Source organism: Priapulus caudatus, unplaced genomic scaffold, assembly GCF_000485595.1.
Source record: "Priapulus caudatus unplaced genomic scaffold, Priapulus_caudatus-5.0.1 Scaffold133, whole genome shotgun sequence".
Classification (NCBI taxonomy): Eukaryota; Metazoa; Priapulida; class Priapulimorpha; order Priapulimorphida; family Priapulidae; genus Priapulus; species Priapulus caudatus.
The window spans coordinates 110,568-130,643 of NW_014577194.1; the positions used below are offsets into that span (position 1 = coordinate 110,568).

General features: G+C 43.3%; 4 protein-coding genes across 6 annotated transcripts in view; 2 read left to right on the plus strand and 2 right to left on the minus strand.

Annotated features, from left to right (window-relative positions):
- LOC106805912 (josephin-1-like) overlaps positions 1–3,309 on the minus strand; it is an 88,102-nt gene extending 84,793 nt beyond the window's left edge. The window contains exons 1-2 of the mRNA XM_014807682.1: positions 3,259–3,309; positions 2,490–2,740 (exon numbers count right to left, since the gene is read on the minus strand). Coding sequence (XP_014663168.1) covers positions 2,490–2,701 — 212 coding nt within the window. The 5' untranslated portion in view covers positions 2,702–2,740; positions 3,259–3,309. The remainder of the gene's footprint in view (positions 1–2,489; positions 2,741–3,258) is intronic.
- A 284-nt stretch (positions 3,310–3,593) lies between these two features.
- LOC106805939 (probable inactive tRNA-specific adenosine deaminase-like protein 3) lies at positions 3,594–5,121 on the plus strand. The gene has a single exon (XM_014807730.1). It carries the CDS (start codon positions 3,907–3,909, stop codon positions 5,041–5,043), a length of 1,137 nt encoding a protein of 378 aa, XP_014663216.1. The 5' UTR covers positions 3,594–3,906; the 3' UTR covers positions 5,044–5,121.
- Positions 5,122–7,729: 2,608 nt separating this feature from the next.
- On the plus strand, positions 7,730–12,011 carry LOC106805913 (ATP synthase mitochondrial F1 complex assembly factor 2-like). Its single transcript, XM_014807683.1, has 5 exons — positions 7,730–7,752; positions 9,913–9,993; positions 10,103–10,215; positions 10,724–10,839; positions 11,090–12,011. Exons 1-5 carry the CDS (start codon positions 7,730–7,732, stop codon positions 11,231–11,233), a joined length of 477 nt encoding a protein of 158 aa, XP_014663169.1. The 3' UTR covers positions 11,234–12,011.
- Positions 12,012–12,077: 66 nt separating this feature from the next.
- Positions 12,078–20,076, minus strand: part of LOC106805938 (leucine-rich repeat-containing protein 48-like) — a 13,807-nt gene continuing 5,808 nt past the window's right edge. For all 3 annotated transcript variants that reach the window (XM_014807728.1, XM_014807727.1, XM_014807729.1), the window contains 3 exons: positions 19,412–19,609; positions 13,250–13,380; positions 12,078–13,082 (listed from right to left, as the gene is read on the minus strand). In XM_014807728.1, coding sequence (XP_014663214.1) covers positions 12,959–13,082; positions 13,250–13,380; positions 19,412–19,609 — 453 coding nt within the window. In that variant the 3' untranslated portion in view covers positions 12,078–12,958. The remainder of the gene's footprint in view (positions 13,083–13,249; positions 13,381–19,411; positions 19,610–20,076) is intronic.

Below are 20,076 nucleotides of genomic sequence, written 5' to 3' on the forward strand. Positions count from 1 at the left end.
GTAACTATAGAGGTTGTAACTATAGAGGTTATAACTATAGAGGTTGTAACTATAGAGATAGCAATTAGTGCAATTTGTGAACAGTAAGAAACGGGATTGCTTCGCAGGAAATAGATACAAGAAAAAAACAATGTTGCTATTCATCATTGCATAGATATATAATATATAATGTGTTGGTACTGTTGTATATATCTATGATCATTGCTACTAGGTTTAGCATGCGTTTTTTTACATTGCCTAACAATATGATTTATGTCAGTATGTCAGATTGTCTGTCTGTCTGTCTCTCCGTCCGTCCTACCGCCCGCCGCCCAACCTGTCTGCCTATCTGCTTCCATCCCACCCCATCTCATAATCTCACTTACAGTTACACCATTGCATATCTTATCCTATCTCTTTCGCACATATACATACATACATATATATATATAAATACATCATATAATATGTATGTATGAATCGTGCATTTTGTATTTCACTTCTCGCTATTACGTCAGCCCGTCACATTATTTACAGCTTTTCGATTTGTCATCTATTCACATCAACCGTTTCCCGTCATTGTCATCTGTGCCCTACATTCGACAAAGTGCATATATGAACAAGAGCACACATGTCAATAGAACGCAACGTGCTCAACCCAAACATACACATGTCGCGCGCACAATCAATAACACTCTGCGAAGCCAAACTGTGGAACCTTATAAGGTTGCGTGCGCCCTAGAGTCCGTGCCTAATATTGGCAAAAGGCACTGCCCCCCCCCCATTGCAGCACGTTTTTGGTAGTTGCCTTAGGTTGTCCGGCGAGTGTCCTGGTGCATAAAAATACATTTTGCTAAATCGATAGCCTAGCGCCATAAGTGAGAAAGCAAACGAAAACACTTGTACGAATTAGCGTGGCCTAAAAGTCGGAAGGCAGAGTACTAACTGCTCCGTGTAGCTGACGGTGTGCGTGTCGGGTATTGGTGGCGCTTGCTGTATGGATGCAGGCCATACGCAAAAAAAAACACTATGGGCGGAATATCGGGAACTTGAAACAACAGTAGTCGTACCATATAGGATATATATATATATATATACGTATTATAACAATTCGAACCAAATATCACTGCTAGACCAAATGCTGAGAAGCTATTGTCGGCTTTAAATGCTTGATTTTATTATTAATTATTCTGTCTGTCCTTTTACAGAGTTTTATAGAATAAAACTCATGTCATGCTGACGCTGCACATGCAATCAAATGCCAATCACAACGGGTCATAATAGGCTCCTATTTCTATTTTATATGCAATTAAACACCACAGCAAGAGGACTACCTGTCTTTTTAGATACGAAACAAATTCTCCTGACAACGAATATGTGGTAGAAATTGTGGGTATGGCTCTGATAGCACAAGTGCTGAGAACATCATATTCTGGTTTTACGGGCACACACACTCTGACGCAGATAGATACATAGTGGGTCCTGGTTCTTTACTAGATGTTGCCGGTTTTAAGGAAGTAATCAATTCAGGAAACTGCACGATCAAGTTTAAAGCAAATAACAAGCATAATGAATAGCTGATATCAGGGCTTCCCATGGTGTTTGGGTTCTAACCCAGGGGGAACGGAACTCTGTGTGCACAACCTGTTTGGCATGCCATCCTTGTGATTTACATGCTTATGACTCTGCAGCAGCAGCACTCTAGATGTCAGTGAATCCCAAAGGGAAATCAACCAGTATCTAGCTGTCTCTCGCTCTGCCTCTCTCTCTCTTTCTCTCTCTCTCTCTCTCTCTCTCTCTCTGCACAACACATCACCACACAGCTAACAGGCACACTCCACGTGTGGCACGCACAGCTCACGACCGGCTCATGTAATAATGAAAACTATACGCAAAGCAATTTACCATTGGAAAAGGCCCACAGCCTACAGTAAGAGCAGTATAATTAATATATATATATATGATATATATAGAAAAGTATAGGATAGGTATCGAACAGGTCTTCAGTCTGATATGTCCCTAGTGACAACCAACAGCCAATCAATACAGACACAAAAAAGCAGATAGATGGCATTATTATTTTTACTGATAAATGCTATTTTGCCTTGTATACATACTGAACACAGTTAGGTGTTGGAATTAAAGTCACCTTGTTTGAAGCCTTGCTCTCAGTAACAGTCTACTCTCTAGACATTAAAATCCACGAAAGAAAACTATTCTGGATAGTTGGTCACTTGATTCTTAATCAGGCCTATGAACATACTTTTAGCATGGTGATGATCACAGTTACATACTTATTAAAAACAGCAATAAGAATAGCTGCCGTTTCAAGTGTATTGTTTATTTCCATATAAGCACTATATTTCTATATGACATGAAGTTTGTTCTTTTTGTTCTGAACTCGGAGTAATTATGAGTTATTCATTGACAACCCAAGCTACGATGAGGGTTCAATAAGCTATAGGCTTACTCTACTTAAAAGTGGAGGTGATTTCAGATTCATTACTCACTTGAAGCATATCTCGTCTAGAACTTGCTTCGTGAAGGTGTTCTCCTCTTGAAACAGGTTGTTTAGCGCGTGGAGAGCACAGAGTTCCTTCACTTGCTTCTCGTGATAGATGTTGAACGTGTCGCACGACTGCTGCCGTTTGTTCATGATGTCTGTTGCTGCTGCTGTTGCTGCTGCACACATGCGGAGCGCGCCCACAGCATAACATCCCATGCAACGCTCGCACACCTAGCTCACCCTCACTCAGTTTATCTGCAAGTAACGGTAAGTGCACTTTGAGTAAACAAACCAGTGGATGCTTGATTCCTGGTGGTACCATTGCCGAAGAAATGATTAGGCCAGTCTATGCTACCTAACCTATTCACCTACGAATTTTATTATGTATGGCACTCATCAGCTGTATGAGTCCATACGATATGAGTCATATAATATGAGGAACGACATTAAAACTTCCACTTAAATTATCCATGATCTAGTGTTCACGGTTATCGTACATTACGTTAGTATTTATATCGTAGACGTCAATGATACGAGCAGAAAGCAAACACTAAAACAGTAATACTGACATCGACACTGTCACTGTCGTCGGTTTAATACTAATAGTGAATAGTCACCGTATAATAGTGTCACTCACATTCGACGATAGCACCAATCGACAACTCTAAATTTACTGTACAAGATATTTAAACTCAGTCTCTACCAGTTAGTTGACTAGTATATCACTGTCAGCTAACCAAATTTACTCTTACATGGAACACTGTTTTGTTTACCTGTTATGCGACTAAACGTTTCACAACACTGCGAACATCAAGAAATCACCCTCATCGTAATCAAGAACAACAAACATCTGGCCGACGTCACCGTTTCCAGTGCACATATAAAAGCTTGACGTTACCTAAAAATGATTTTGGAGAGAGGGCGCCACTTCCTTATTCAATCATAAATACATGGCGTCTTCGTTATCATATATTCTTTTTCGTTCATGTTAATATGTATTCTAGTATAGTACGCATCTGTGCACGTGCAACACATGACTGTTTTCTTGATGGCCATTCCACCGGGAAAGTCATACGAGGAGCCCTCAGATACTCGTCGAGTATGTGAACTTATTAAGCTATTTTATAAGTAGCCCGTTGCATCCTCGTACGTGCATGGTCATCATCATGTTCCGTATAATTTATTCACTCACGACACATGGTGCACGGACCGCTAATGCTATGTAATAATGAAGTTTCCTCCACTGCAAGTTATATGTTACAACTGTTGTGAACTTGAACAGGACAATAAATTGTCCTAACGCGTAGATAAATTAGAAAAGCAAAGCAAATTAGTTAATTATGAGTAGCAACAAAAGTACAGTCAGCATCACATCTTACACTTACAGTGACAGTGTTACACCTAAATCATAGAAATAAGCCATGACATGTGCAAAGAAATTGAAAACTGCTGTGGACTGTGAAGAGGAGCGACACTGGATCCTCCCTGTATTGGCACAACATATCACTACAAACACTATCGAACTCGATACGGTTTATGCCGGTGCTATTGAAGACAAAAAGGTCACCTCTCGTCTTCTCAAGGAGTTGTGCATTGCCTATCCACTGAAATTGCACCAGCACCTGAAAAGAATCAGAAATTCTGGAACTGGAAAGAACGTGAGACTGGAAGTACTGCTCTGCTGTGAGCGCGACTTGCCGTGCCCCGAAGAAAGGATCCGCTCCCAAATGCATGCGACGCTCGAGGCGAACAACGTAAGCACGGAAGGACTAGGAAACGTATACCTAGCGAAAGTGCCGAGGTCTTCGCCTCTCACCCGCGCTCAGTACCGCGAGGCTATCGCCTACTGGCCGACGCAGTTTCACGAGGACAAGCAGCTGGAATTGCTTCTCGATGGCCGTTATTTCGGCAGCGCGGACAGGACGAAGATTGAAAACCACATGCGAACGGCGATTTCTCGCGCGCGGAACTCGACGGGCGAAGCGCGCGTCGGCGCCGTCTTCGTCGACCCGCTATCGGACACGGTCGTTTGCTCTTCGTGCGACCTGCGCGACGCTGAGCATCCGTTCCACCACGCGCCGAACGTCTGCGTCGATCTCGTGGCAAGAAGCCAGGGCGGTGGCGCGTACGAATACAACGGTGTCTCCGCGAACCCCGATAGCTCGGACTCGCCGTGCTTCGTTCGCGAGCTACGTCGTTGCAGTCCAGAGGCAGAAGTGCCGCGTGCGCCCGACGAGAGGACGCCTGGCACGCGAGAGTTGGAGGGGCACAAAGGCAGGACCGCGACGGTCGACAAAGGCCTCGCAAGAAATTCCGCGGGCTTGCCCTACTTGTGTACTGGCTACGACTTGTACACGACCCGCGAACCTTGCGTTATGTGCGCGATGGCCTTGTTGCATTCTCGTATCAGGCGGGTCTTTTATGGATGTTCAGTACCAGGTGGTGCCTTGGGGTCATATTACAATATACATGTCCAACCTGAGCTAAATCATCATTTTGAGGTGTTCCGAGGCATTCTGCAGGAAGAGTGTAAAAAACTGCAATGGGACACCGTGTAATTTTTACTAAGGTAATGAATCGGTAGAAATGTATCATGTAATTTATATTATAATTTCGTTTTGTGTGTACTCGTGAAATAGAATTCCAAAATATTTATCGGGAAAATTTTAGAATCTTAAAATAAACCTATAATGAGTAATAAATATTATCCATATTCATGAGTATATGTTTATCGCTAACCTGACGTGGTGTAAATGGTTAAGCTTGTACAGTGTATAATGCTTCTTACATAAATGTGATTAGGTATGTGCTCAGCAAAAATGGCTGCACACATCAAAATACCTAGTGCAGTATTGTGCAGTCATCATGTATCAGAGATGACAGGTGGATGGGACAAAAAACCATTATCGGTTCATAAAGGAATGATTGGGAACAAAAAGTTACTGAGTCCTAGGGTCGATTTTTTTATACGATTCATTGATTGGCTGACATATCCTGCCGTATGCGCCCTACATTAGGTTTTTTTAAATTGAAACAACAACTTTCGCATTTATCCATCGTTGAAAATTCTAGCCTATACATATGAAATCTGACAAGGATATGGGAACCAATGCGTAAATTATAGGTATGTGGTAGAGACAACCAGTTTACAAGCTTTCAGATTTGAAAAGTACAGGAGGACTACTAATGACTCCCCTAGCGAGCACCACGGTAGGGCGTCCTTTTCACGGCGCCATATCACACCCCTTGAGTCAACGGGCGGATGATGGCGAGAGCCTCCAACCTAAAAACAATCACACCCTCGAGGCATGATGGCGAGGGCCTCAACTAAAACATCACACCTTAAAGGGATGATGCGGCTCTGGAGGACTCGTCCATCGGAGGCCCTTGCGGCCCCGGGGGTCGCATGACCACTGGAACGGCGGGGGATGACCGCAATCCTCAGCGGCTAGAGTGGAAATCAAACGGAAAATTGGCGGGCGATCGTCATGTCCAGATCCAGGTGATTATATTCATCTTCACCCATTACATTCAATGCTTTGCTGCCGATGATAATTCTTTTTCACCTCCAACAACCAACACACGTAGCACACCGCCCACACGATTAATAAAAGCAGCGCGGTTGACTCGGAGGCGGTGGTAAAAGGTAAACTCTCGGCGCCGGGTTGTTTACTATTCTGGAGTTCTTCATCTTTAGGCAGGCACTGCCAATCCCATGTACGCCGGTGATATCTTGCATTCACGAAAACGATCGTATCACACATCCGATCAACCACAAAGCTGGGCCAGTTACCTTGTAGCGTAGGCTAGCACGTATCGACTGTAGCCCTCCAGGCCCGGCCCTGAGGATGACCTGTTCTCACGGGTCGGCGCCAGGGGAAACCACTTCCTCGCCTCGGCTACTAGTTGGGGGGAAAACGCAGCCCAGGAACTTGTCGGTACCCGCGTACGGGTACGGGCCTAGGTTGGATGCTGCTTGGTCTGATGTGCCTATAACACCACGGGCAGGGCCGGTGGAGTCAACGCCTGTACTCTGCCATTACGTTTCGATTTACTGTACACACACAATTGTCTGCCGACGCCGGCCTGCTGTTGCTAACCTTGTTGTTAGGGGCGCCTACGATTCCACGACTCTAGTTAGGAGCGCTATTTCAACTAACGTACACAGTAGTTTTGCCGGCGACCGCCGGGCGCGGGCCGAGCGCGCTGCGCCGCACAGGTGTGGCTAATTGTGATGCTCAAGGTGGCTAGAGAATAGAATGTAATGCCGGACCTGGATTAATAGAAGATGGGCGGGAATCTATCTCATACTTACCCGCTGCTACGGTAATAAATGCGGTTATACCTGCGCATTTATCAACTTGGCTTCTAGGCATGGGTACACTGAATATGCGTGCATGGTGTAGCATGAATCAACAACTGTTCTAGCGCTTGCGGCCACCGCCGGCGCGCGGGGCCGGCGGGGCGGGGCGCCAGCCGGGCGGCTGGGTTGTTGGCGAGTCCTGGTAGCACACCAGGAATGTATCAGCTACTAGCAATTCCTTCGGGGTAGCTTGATGCTCTGTATACTCTAATCATTTTACTGCCGTTCTAAGGTAAGCCAAAACGGCGTTCTACACAGCCCACCCCGCGGGTCCGAATTATACGCAAGCCTGCGGAAAGGCAACTGATGACATGTGCATGACTGCCACAAAACGGTAAACTGGAAGACACCAATGGCGCGCGAAATTATTCAGGTGGCTCGGGCCAAATGAACATTTCGCCAATCACTCTGCCCAGGAGATGGCCACGGGCACCACCGAGCCGAGGGGCACACATATTTGACAGGCAACACATGCACATTGTTAGATATACCTGCCATTCATGCACAGGTGTTCTACCCAAGCGCCATTTTTCGGAAACCATGGGGTTGGTAAACCCTTTTACGTGATTGCCGAGTAGTTGGAGATATGTCCAACTCCACTGGCATAGTGACACCGTTGGGCACATTAGACAGCATAAATGACTAGTGCGCGAGGGATGGAAAGGTAGTGAAGAATATTACAGACATCGTAATAACGGTTGCTGTAACGGTTAGCATACTTCTGATTGTAACTCTAGAAGTACGGCCGACACGCAGGCCGAGACCCGGATGTGTAAATCGCTCTGGCGCACCGCCAGGGGGGGGCGGCCGGGGGGGCTGTCCGGTGTAAGTCATAAGAGAGAGGGTTTGCGCTGGAAGAGAGAGAATATACTGATAGCACTATGGGAGATGGTGAACAGGTCTGGTGAGTTGACATTTCACGTTTCCTTTGTCACATTTTCTACCACTTTCTTATTTTATATGTCATTTCCTTTGCCAAATATTTTGCAGCATTAAAAGAATCTGCAGCTTTTTGTTAGAGTGTTATGAAATCATCTCTCACAGCGTTGAGTATGTTAGAAGCATTTTATTTGAACAACAAGAGCCGCAGAGCGTGCGGGCGCTCATCTGGGGTCTGTTGCTACGGTTTATGAACGTACAATTTCAGTTGTGCGTAGTGACACATTTGTTAGGCGCAGATATGCAGATACGCAGTTGCGTACACATCATTTGTTAGGACACGCTCACTATCTCCCCCCCATGCGATTTGGTTTATTTTATTAAATGATACTTGCCTTCACTGTCGAATTTGTTGTCATAGATTCACCAGCTATCTATTTTTATCTATTCTATAAAAAGATTTCACATCATGAGCGAGCATGGATCTCCAAGTATATTAGAGGGGGCGGGGAGTCCTTCTTCCCACCTCCCTCCCCCTCTCCCTCCCCCTGCTCCCACTTCACTCCCCTTGCCTTCACTTCCACCCCCTTACTCTCCATCTCCCTCCCCCTGCCTTCGACCTCCCTCCCCCTGCCCCACCTCCCATCCACCTTGCACACCATCTCGCACGACCTAATTGTACCCCGTTTCCCGCTCTCGCATACACACCGTATCACCGTTTTCCTGTCCCGTCTCAATTTATACTCTCTTCTCTCCTTTATCTTAGACTTTCTCTCTCTCTCTCTTAATTATATAAAAAAATTAAAACCAGCAATGATGCCTTTTACTGCCCCCTCAATAATGCTTATTCTTCCTATGCCCCTGAGTGTAACAGTCATAGAATCATAATATTATAGTGTTCTAATATTTCTATGGTAACAGCTTATGTTCGCACAACTGGTAAATGGATACGCACGGCCATAGCTAACATGATACTATGTTAAGTTCAAGATGAAAAGTAATATATTATATGATATATATCGGATAGTTATTATTTATTTCGTTTAACAAGTTACATGAGAATAAATCAATTTAAACTAGGCCTAAGTTGCCGCGAGATGGCGCCGTGCAAGTGTAATGAATAATCAAAGATGGCATCGTTCCTGAAATCCTACAGTAGGTACAGGCTAAAATCCAAGTAAGTATATTCAGGCAGTTGCTCAGCTGTTGAGTTAACAGGTGCATTGCAGTTGGCACGGCAACAATTATGATTAGAAGCGTGCCAGCCATGGGCCTGCCTGTGTTTTTGCCTCGATGCGAGCATTCACGTGATTCATCATTAGCCTTCAGGCCCAGGGGCATAGACACTGCTTTAGAAAATCATATGATTAGGAGCTATAACCCTTGTTCAACAAACATTTGCCTTTGCAATTAAACTGTGCAACTGTAGCCTCACATTGACACAGGTATGGCTCTAATAATAGCAAAAGCAGTTCAGTCCTTTGTTTAACAAGTCAACAAATCAACTGTTTAACTCCTCCACCCTCTTGTGGCCGGTCAAAAGGTTTAAGATCCGACATTTACTCTCTGCATGTCAGTGGAAAGCATATTTCATGGTCTGTCAATAAAGCCATAATAAACTGCTAGGTCACCGCTGAAACACAAAAAAGTTTCCAAATCGCTCCGTCACACCATGTCCTCAGAAAATGTCTAAATTTGCCTGGCCCATTGACCTTTTGACCTGTGACGCTCCATTCGGCACAGTGATGGTTTTTCCGTACCATGATGCTATTTACACCGATATCACGAGCCGTAGGTCCGAGCCGTTTTAGATTTTGTGCGCAATTCTGCATTTCCTTCCCATATACTAAGTTAAGGAGTGAATGTTTCCCCCTTTTTAGCAACCTCTTACCATTGTGACCTTTATGACCCCCAGCTTCGATCATCCCAACTCGTTTTCCGGAATTAACCGCCCGCCACGGTCCGAATATCGTGACCGTGACGTCGAGGCGTTAAGATTTTGCCCACTGTTGACGACGGACGGACGCTCGGACGGACGGACGATCATGCGATTCTACAAGCTGCATATGACTATATCAGATGAGCTAAAAAATAATGGAAGTTAACTTTACAGTTTCTTACACAGATCTTGCAAACTTCTGATTGACATAGAAGCGTAAACTGTCGTTCGCCTTATGTTATACAGCTACCGCTACAGTGACCCTCCTGGCCTTGAGCAATTTGAGACAGCCCTCTGGGACCCCTTACTGTTGTGGTTCACGAAAAGGTGAGGTGTTATAAACTTTAGATACACAGTACTGATGTCGAATCGAGCGCCACGTGATCGAAACTTGGCTTCACATCACTTACAATCAACCTTACCCACTACATTTCAGATATAATGTACAGCTCAGTTCCACATTGGGCCTGAATTTGCTTGACATACCAGACGACACGAAGAGAACGATACAAAGGCATCTCCTTACATATAATGCTTGGGCTTTAGTTGGTAAGTCAACGTGACACATCTACATCTAAAACAGGACCCGATTTATTAGTATATCCCGTCCGTAATTAGTATATTAGTATTTATAATTATATAGTATACCCGAATATTAGTAGCCAGTTACCATATTTTAATTTCTATCCTCGTAACACGAAACTATTTCTGCAAATGAGAATATAAAACACGTTTACATGGTACTGTGATACATCTCTTTAGGTCTGTGCTCCATGCACGTGGGGAGTGAAGCTATGACTTGAATGAGTCTGATATCACGTACTGCCACAAGACTCTGTTCAAAATCGGATTCATCATACAGGGGAAAATCACAAATTGAAGGCGTTGTTATTACATTGGAGGTGTGGAAACCTGCAGTTCTTTATTTGGCTCCAGTACAAGCCACGAGAGTCGGGGTGGGGGTGGGGGAGGACGTCTCTCTGTAGTAAGAGTAACCTCATTGCAACTGCAGTGTATAATACTAGAAAGTGGGTGGAATGCACTGTTCTGTTTGCAGGAATTCTACACGCAGTAGAGGCACTGAAGTCTGTCGTCATCTCGTTAGCTCTCATAGACAAGTTCGTGTCCGTGGAGCAAGCAGTCTACTTCTCACGCCTGGAGTGTGAGTTCCAGGTACGAAAAATACCGTTTTTCCGTTTTTCATAAAACGCCTCCCGAACTTTGCGGTTCACGAAAAATGTAACCTAGTCTTCTTCTCAGTCGGATTCTTTTTCTGTGGGTGGACGCGTTTCCGATCACGGATCGAGTTATCCGACTCGGGGCAACGCAAGTCTGTGTCGTGCCGACTGCATTTTAAGTAAATCGGGTATGCGGGATGATTTCCGGGCGGCGAGTCAATTCACGTGTCCGTTTGTCGGAATAGATTTCCAAGTGGGGCAACGTCGAGGAGGCTCACGACATGGAGAAGACGGAGACGCAGGCGCGGGCGGCGGCGGCGACGCTGTTCGTGCACATGTGCTCGGAGACGGAGCGGGCGCAGCACAAGTTGCAGCAGCCTCCACAGTAGACAGCGTACGGGTGCGCGCGCGTTCACCGATCGACTTATCCGCCCGAGCAAGATAGTCATGCTCCTCTCAGATGTCGTCGCTAGGTCGATCGAGCTATAGCTGGTTGCGCATTTTTTTTCGTGCGCGCACGCGAAAATGTCAACCTTGGAGCACTTTGTTGCTATGCAGTGTTTTTATAATGTTCTATCACAATGGTGATTGGAACTTAGATTTCCCTGTCACTCGCGCTCGGTTGATAGGTAAATTTTTTACTGTTCGAAGAATAGTTTTTTTGCACTCCGTGGTCGTTTAACAAACGTTTTTATTATAATTTCCATACACGTGGGAGTTTATAATTCAGTAAACACTGACATGACTATTGACCAGTTGATTATTGCTGTGATGAGGTATAGTCATGGGCCTTCATGAATTCTTTAGCTGTTAGTAAACAGAAAACATGGTTTTATATTGTGCTAGTTGTTTAGCACAAGTTTATTCCATTGTGTGATCCATACTATCATTTGTGCTATATACAAGTGAAAACACGTATAGCACAAGTAATAGTTTGTAGGTGAAATGATCGTTGTGCTACTGTTGTAGTTTGGAATCAGTTGATATCAGCCATAAATGTTTATACCGCGTTTTATTATGAAACTTAATTAATGATCAGTGTCTATAGAATGTACGTTAGGGTTTCGTGACTTGGAGAATGACAATGGAGACCAAAATCCAAGTTGATATTTATTACAGTGTGCATTATGCTTATGTTTATAATAAATTGGTGAAATATATATCTCACTGACTCTGTAGAGCTGTTTATTGACTGGGTTGGCAACTTGGCATCACATTATAATTAGTTATTATTAATGGAGTAGTAGGCCAATACACGTGTATGGACTACGCAAGAAATTCGAAAGCCTTTTTAACAGGAATGAATAAAACCTGCTTTATTATTTACTAAGATATATTCCATAGATCTGCATTTGGCAGAAGTGACTATCATAATGATTAAATAAAATGCAATACAGGGTATAAATAAATATACAGGATATTATTTCGGGTGGTTACTCGGCGCACTCACATTCACATACTATAAAATGTTAACTGCAAAATGTTTCTACAAAATTATATCCAATATAATAAACCTTTCATATACTTCCATCGCACACTATACTTAATATTGTGTGCACGCTCTGCGTTCTATTCCTGTGAATCATGAATATATTTCTTGGAACAACAACACAATGGCTAAAATCACGCTACATGTCCATTATCAATGTATTCTACCTGTCTTCTGTTACCACAGTTGGTGAGCTATTACGGGAATCCTGTCTACTCTGGTGACAATGTTTTCATTTCTGTGTCGCCTGCCAATGGCATGTCTTTTATACACTATGGCAGTATCAGTGACAAAGCATCATCACATTGGAGCAACAGTTATTACTTACGTTGGCATAACAGTAGAGGAACCATTACTGATGTTCCATCACGGTAGATGTATCGTTACTACTTACGTTGACATAAAAGTAAAGAAGCCTCGATTGAAATCACAGAGTAAGTGGAACTACCGACGTTGAAATCTCATAGACGCATATAAACCACCACTCACATGTGTCATCATTGCATTACGACGTTGCAATACATTACAGTAAACCAAACATATCACTATAGTCTGTAAAGAGATCGTGCTTGGAGGTTATGGCAGTAAATGAAGCAGTCACTCACTGTAAGTTGGGGTTAGCCATTCACTGATCTACTGGTGCTTCCTCTAGTTCTAGATTGTCAAGCTCCTCTGTCTGGTAGTCAATGAAGTGGTTGATCTCCATTATTCGGTGTCTATTCCGCTTTACTTCTTCTTCCTCATGCACCCTGATTGTCAAACAAACTTCATCAGAAGAGTTCAGAATCTTAGAAGAATCAGAGATATTTAAAATTGTTTTTTTACTGGAATATCTTCCCTGTATACTATCTAACCAGGAAGTACTTTAGGTTTTATAATGCACACACCGTGCCAGTTATGAACACCTAGCACTAACCTTCCGATAAACGCAGCAACCCAGTCATTGACACCAGTTATCATGCAATCTTCTTTGGTGTCAATCTCGTGGATGTGATTCTCATGGGATGAACTAATGGCATTATTCATAGAATCCTTGTCGACGAACAGCTGAAAAGCATAAATTTGAGATACAATAGATGGGATTTGTGTAATTACTGATGAAACTTCCTATGGCTCTATGAGATTGATTTTTTTGCATACAGGCCAACCTGTATGTATAAGGAAAGCCAAAAAAAGAGTCTTTTTTAGACAGGTGTCCGATTTCTAGAAACTGCATAACTGCTACTCAAGGAAAATCCAAAAAAGACCGTTATAATCTAATATATATTTGAGTTCGTATGTATCTATGTATCTATGTATGTATGTATCTTCCCTATAGGCGGCCAAACCGCCCAAGCGATCTGGATGCAATTTTCACAGGGCCATCTCTTATACCCGGGGAGTGTTCCTAGCTGAAAAAAACTGATTATCATTCATCTTCACCTTCATTCATTCAATGGCTTTGTCATGATTACATTCTTTTCATCCAACAACCCAACACTAGCACACGCCACACAGATTAATAAGAGTTGGTCGGATGTAAAAATAAACTTGTTTTATTTATTCTGATCTTCATCTTTAGAGACTCCAATCCATGTACCTGCATATTTCAGAACGAAATATCATCACAATCCATCAACAAACTAGCCAAATTACTTGTACGTAGTAGCCACGTATGTAGCCCCTCCAGCCCTATGACTGTTTCACGTCGGCAGAAAACCACTTCTCGCCACGTATAGTGGAAAACGAGCAGGTAACTTGTGGCTACCGTGTAGGTACCTGTATTTGGATGCTGTTGTCTAGTTGTATAAACCAGAGGGTAGTAACCTGTACCTCTGCCATACGTTCAGTTACTTACACACCACAAATTGTTGTGTGTTGCTAACCTTTTTGTACCCCCCTACATTGACGAATCTATTGAGCGCTATTTCAACATAATACACATAGTTTTGGTGCGCGATGTTTATATTGTGATGTCAAGTTAGAAATAGAATAGTAATGCTGATTAATAGTAAAATGGTGAATTATTCATACTACCTGTGTAGTAATGAAATTATACTGGATTTAATCAATTGCTTTCAGATTTGTACACTGATATAGTGATGTGTAGATGAATCCAAAATATTCTAGGTGTGTGTGTGTGAGTCTTAGCAACCAGAATTATACTACTAGCAATTCTTGTTAGTTATTATACTCTAATATTTTACTGTTCTTAAGGTAAGCCAAAACGGTTCTACAAGCAAGTCGGAATTTTACAAGCTGCGGAAGGCAACTATGAATTGCATCTGGACAAAAGTAAACTGAAGACACCAATGGGGAAATTATTCAGTGTGCCAAATGAGCCATTGGCAATAGCTGTTGCCCAGGAGTGGGACGCACAGGGCACACATATTCACAGGCAACACATGCACATTGTAAGTATACCTGGCATTATCACAGTTGTTTTCTTAATCCAACGCCATTTTTGAAAACCATTTGTTGGGTAAACCCTTTTGTGATTGCAGCAGTAGTTGGAGATATGTCCAACTCACTGGCATACAGACACATTGGGCAATTAGGCAGCATAAATGAATAGTGGTGAGTGAATGTTGTCTGACATTATAACTGTTGCTCTAGTTAGACTTTATTCATGCTTGTTATTGTTCGCAGACGCGACTGTGTAACATCGCTCTGGACACTGTCGATGATAAAAGTAAAGAGAAATTTGTAGAGGATATACTTAGCTACCTGGAAACTGACACAGTCTGGTGAGTCGACATTTCACGTTTCCTTTGTCACATTTTCTACCACTTTCTTATTTTATATGGCATTTCCTTTGCCAAATATTTGCAGCATTAAAAGATCTGCGAGCTTTTTGTTAGAGTGTTATGAAATCATCTCTCACAGCGTTGAGTATGTTAGAAGCATTTTATTTGAACAACAAGAGCCGCAGAGCGTCTGGGCTCATCTGGGGTCTGTTGCTACGGTTATGAACGTACAATTTCAGTAGTTACCATATTTTTAATTATCTATCCTTCGTACACGAAACTATGTTCTTGCAAATTGAGAATAATAAAACACGTTTACATGGTACTGTGCATACATCTCTTTTAGGTCTGCCTGCTCCATGCACAGTGGGGGAGTGAAGCCTATGACTTGAGATGAGTCTGATATCACGTACTGGCCACAAACTCTGTTCAAAATCGGATTCAATTCATACAGAGGGCGGGAAATCACAAAGTTGAAGGGTTTGTATATTACATTGGTGTGCGAAACCTGCAGTTCTTTATTTGGCCTCCAGTTACAAGCCGACGAGCCCAAGTCGGGCCCGCCCCTCCCCCGCGGCGGCTGGGGCGCCGGGGAGAGGGTTCGCGCGCGTCCTGTAATGGATAACTCATGCAACCTTGCGTGGTAAAGTAGGAAAGTCGTGGAATGCACTGTTCCTAGTTGCGAGGAATTCTACACGCAGTAGAGGCACTCAAGTCGTCGTCATCTCGTTGCTCCTCGATAGCAACAAGTTCGTTCGTGCTGAGCAAGCGGTTTACTTCTCGACCGTCGTGGAGTGTGGATTCCAGGTACGAAAAATACCGTTTTTTTCCGTTTTTCATAAAAACGCCTCGCGAAGCTTCCGGGTTCACCGAAAAATGGTAACTAGTCTTCTTCTTCAGTCGGATTCTTCTTTCTGTGCCCCGTGACGCGCGTTCCGATCACGATCGGGTTATCCGACTCGGACGCACGCAAGTCTGCTGCGTTGCTGCGACTGCATTTTGAGTAAATCGGGTATGTGGATGATTTGGGGCGGTGTCGCGTCAATTCACGTGTTGGTCCGTTGTGTCGGAAAGCTATTTCCGAAGTGGGGGCGAGCGGTCGAGAGGCTCACGACAGATGGGAGAGACAGAACGCGAAAGGGAGGGGCAGCGGCTGGGGCGACGCTGTTCGTGGCACATGCTTCTTCAACGGCAAGCGGACGGTGGCGCACAAGTTGCAGCCAGGCCTACACAGTAGGACAGCCGATACGGTTCTGCCTGCGCTGCGTTCACAGATCGACTTATCGCCCGAGCAGATAGTCATGCCTCCTTTCAGATGTCGTCGCTAAGGTCGATCGAGCGTTTAGGCTGCGTTGAGCGCGTTTTTTTTCACGCGAAAATTGTCAATCCTTGGCAGCCACTTTGTTGCTATGCAGTGCTTTTTTATAATATTCTATCACAATGGCGATTTGGAACTTATGATTTCCCTGGTCCACTCTATTGCGCTCGCGTTGATAGGGTAAAATTTTTCACTGTTGCCGAAGCAATACAGTTTTTTTTGCCACTCCGTGGTCGTTTAACAACACGAGAAGAACGTTTTTATTTATAATTTCGTACACGGTTGGGAGTTTATAATCAGTAAAAACACTGACATGACTATTTGCACCGTTGGAACTTATTGCCGAGTGTGATGAGTATAGTCATGTGGCCTTCTGAATTCTTTAGCTTGTTAGCTAAACAGAAAACTAGTGACTGAGTTGTTGCTATGTTGTTTAGCGCACAAGTTTTATTCCATTGCGTGATCCATACTATCACTTTGATGCTATTACAACGTTGAAAACACGGTTTAGTAGCGGGCCGTAGCCAGGGGGGGTTCGGGGCGTTCGAACGAACCCCCCCCCCCCCCGCCGCCCAAGCCCAAACATTTTTTTTTTTTTTTATTTTGCAAGAATTTCACTCAGGTCGCTCTTTTTAGATGTAATAATTGCAATATCTCCATCGTTGCTGGCGGGCGGTTGACAGGTGACACCCCCTCTCCGCACCCTCCCCCCGCGTCGGGCGCTTGGCCTCCCTCGCCTGGTCGATTCGCGCCCGAGCAGGCGCGTGTACAGGGGGGCCGTCCGCAGGAGTTCCGGACCCCACCTTGCTCGCGCAGAAAACGCATCTGTAGGGGCGTGTAATTATAAAAAAATTTCTATCCCGCAGGACCGCCCCCCTTTGCGTGCGCTCGCAACTTCGGGTCGGTTAGACCCCCCTGCGTACAATTCTGTACACGCCCTTGCCGATCAAATTCAACATTTATAAACGAACCCCCCGCAATACCAAAGCCTGGCTACGGGCCTGCGTACTAGCACAGTATATTGTGCATTAGATGAATATGTCGTTGTGCTTGTTGTAGTTTGAATCAGTGATTCAGCCATAAATATTTATACCGCGGCTTTATATGAATGTTTTTATCAGTGTCTATAGAATGTACGTTTAGGTGTTCACGTGACTTTGCCGAGCAATGACAACTGCGAATCCAAAATCCAAGTGCTATTTTTACAGTTTTGTTGCATTTATGCTTATGTGTTTATAATAAATTGGTGTAATATATATTTCACTTGGACTCTGTAGAGCTGTTGATTGACTGGGTTGGGGAAATTGGCATCCACATTATAATTAGTTATTCTATTAATGGAGTACGCTTAGCCAATACACGTAGTATGCATGGACTACGCAAGAAATGCGAAAGCTTAATTTTTAACAGGGATTGATAAAACCTGCTTTTTATTTACTAAGTATATTCCATAGATCTGCATTTGGCAGAGTGACTTCATAATGATTCAATAAAATGCAATACAGGCTATTAATAATTATTACAGGATATTACTTCGAGGTTGATTACTCTGGCGCACTAATTCAAATACTATAAAATGTTAACTGCCCAAAATGGTTTCTACAAAATTATTACTCCAATTATAAACCTTTCTATATACTGCCATCGCACACTAGTACTTATATTGGTGTGCACGCTCTGCTTTCTATTTCTCGTGAATCATGAATATATTTTCTTGGAACAACAACACAATTGCTAAATCACTGCTACATGTCCATTATCAATTGTTATTCTACCTGTCTTCTGTTACCACAGTTGGTGAGCCTTATTACGGGAATCCTGTCTACTCTGCGTTGACAATGTTTTCATTTCTGTGTCGCCTGCAATGGCATGTCTTTTATACACTATGGCAGTATCAGTGACAAAGCATCATCACATTGGAGCAACAAGTTATTACTTACGTTGGCCATAACAGTAGAGGAACACCATTACTGATGTTCCATCACGGTAGATGTATTGTTTTACTACTTCGTGACATAAAAGTAAAGAAGCCTCGATGAAATCACAGATGTAAGTGGCACACTACCGACGTTGAAATCTCATAGACGCAATATAAACCACCACTCCACATGTGTCATCATTGCATTACGACGTTGCAATACATTACAGTAAACCAAACATATCACTATACTCTGTAAAGAGATCGTGCTGGAGGTTTATGGCAGTAAATGAAGCCAGTCACTCACTGTAAGTTGGGGTTAGCCATTCACTGATCTACTGTGCTTCCTCTAGTTTCTAGATTGTCAAGCCTCCTCTGTCTGGGTAGCAATTGAAGTGGTTGATCTCCATTATTCGGTGTCTATTCCGCTTTAACTTCTTCTTCCTCATGCACCCTGATTGTCAAACAAACTTCATCAGAAGCAGTTCAGGAATCTTAGAAGAATCAGAAATATTTAAAATTGTTTTTTACTGGAATATCTTCCCTGTATACTATCCTAACAGAAGTTACTTTAGGTTTTATTAATGCACACACCGTGCCAGTATTAAGACACCTAGCACTAACCTTCCGATAAACGCAGCAACCCCAGTCATTGACACAGTTATCATGCAATCTTCTTTGTTTGGGTCAATCTGGTGGATGTGATTCTCATGGGATGAACTAATGGCATTTATTCATAGAATCCTTGTCGGACAAACAAGCTGAAAAAGCATAAATTGAGATTACAATAGATGGGATTGATGTAATTTACTGATGAAACTTCCTATGGCTCTATGAGATTTGATTTTTTTGCATACAGGCCAACCTGTATAATGTATAAGGAAAGGCCAAAAAAAGAGTTATTTTTTAGACAGCGTGTGTCCGAGTTTCGTAGAAACTGCATAACTGCTACTCAAGGAAATCAAAAGCACCCATATAATTATTATATAATAGTAATATATATATATATACTATAATTATAATAATTATTATTAGCTATAAGTCCCTTGTAGATAATTCGTTTTACAGAGGTGTCCGTAAACACAGGTTTGGCTGTACAGTGTACACACATCGTACCAGTCTGAGGTCTTCGGTTAGTGCTTCTACTTCAGGGCTGTTGTGAATGACCTTATCCAGCACTGCAGCGCACTGTTCCACAAGCTTTTCGTTGTGCATGTTCTCCAACTCTCTGCACTGAGCAAACATCGCCTGCACTTGTTCGACGTATGCCGTGATCATGTCTGATATGTTGCGTTCAAACTCTTTAATGGTCTCCTATAAAAAAAAATCGAATTGATGCTTAAAGATCACCCTTGCCTTCACTTGATCCGTCACTCTTCCCTTCCTCCTCCCTCCCTCTCTCCTGCCTCTCTATCTCTCTTCCTCGCATATTCACTGTTACATTACACTATTTCTGATGTGAATCCAGTTTTATTTATCTGGCTTCTATTCGATGAAACTAATACTAGATCCTAAATTCCTATATGCACATAATTTTATACTGGTTTGATCAGGAACACATCCACGTGATTGAGTTAGCACCTTATTCCTGACATTATCCTCAGATGACATATGTTTACTAGTCTCCCTGTTTCCCACAACTAGCCTAACTCTTGGCGCTCTACTCTCTTTACTTTTCTCCTCTCTCTCTCTCTCTCTTCTCTCTCTCTCTCTCTCTCTCTCTCTCTCTCTCTCTCTCTCTCTCTCTTCTCTCTCTCTCTCTCTCTCTTCTCTCTCTCTTC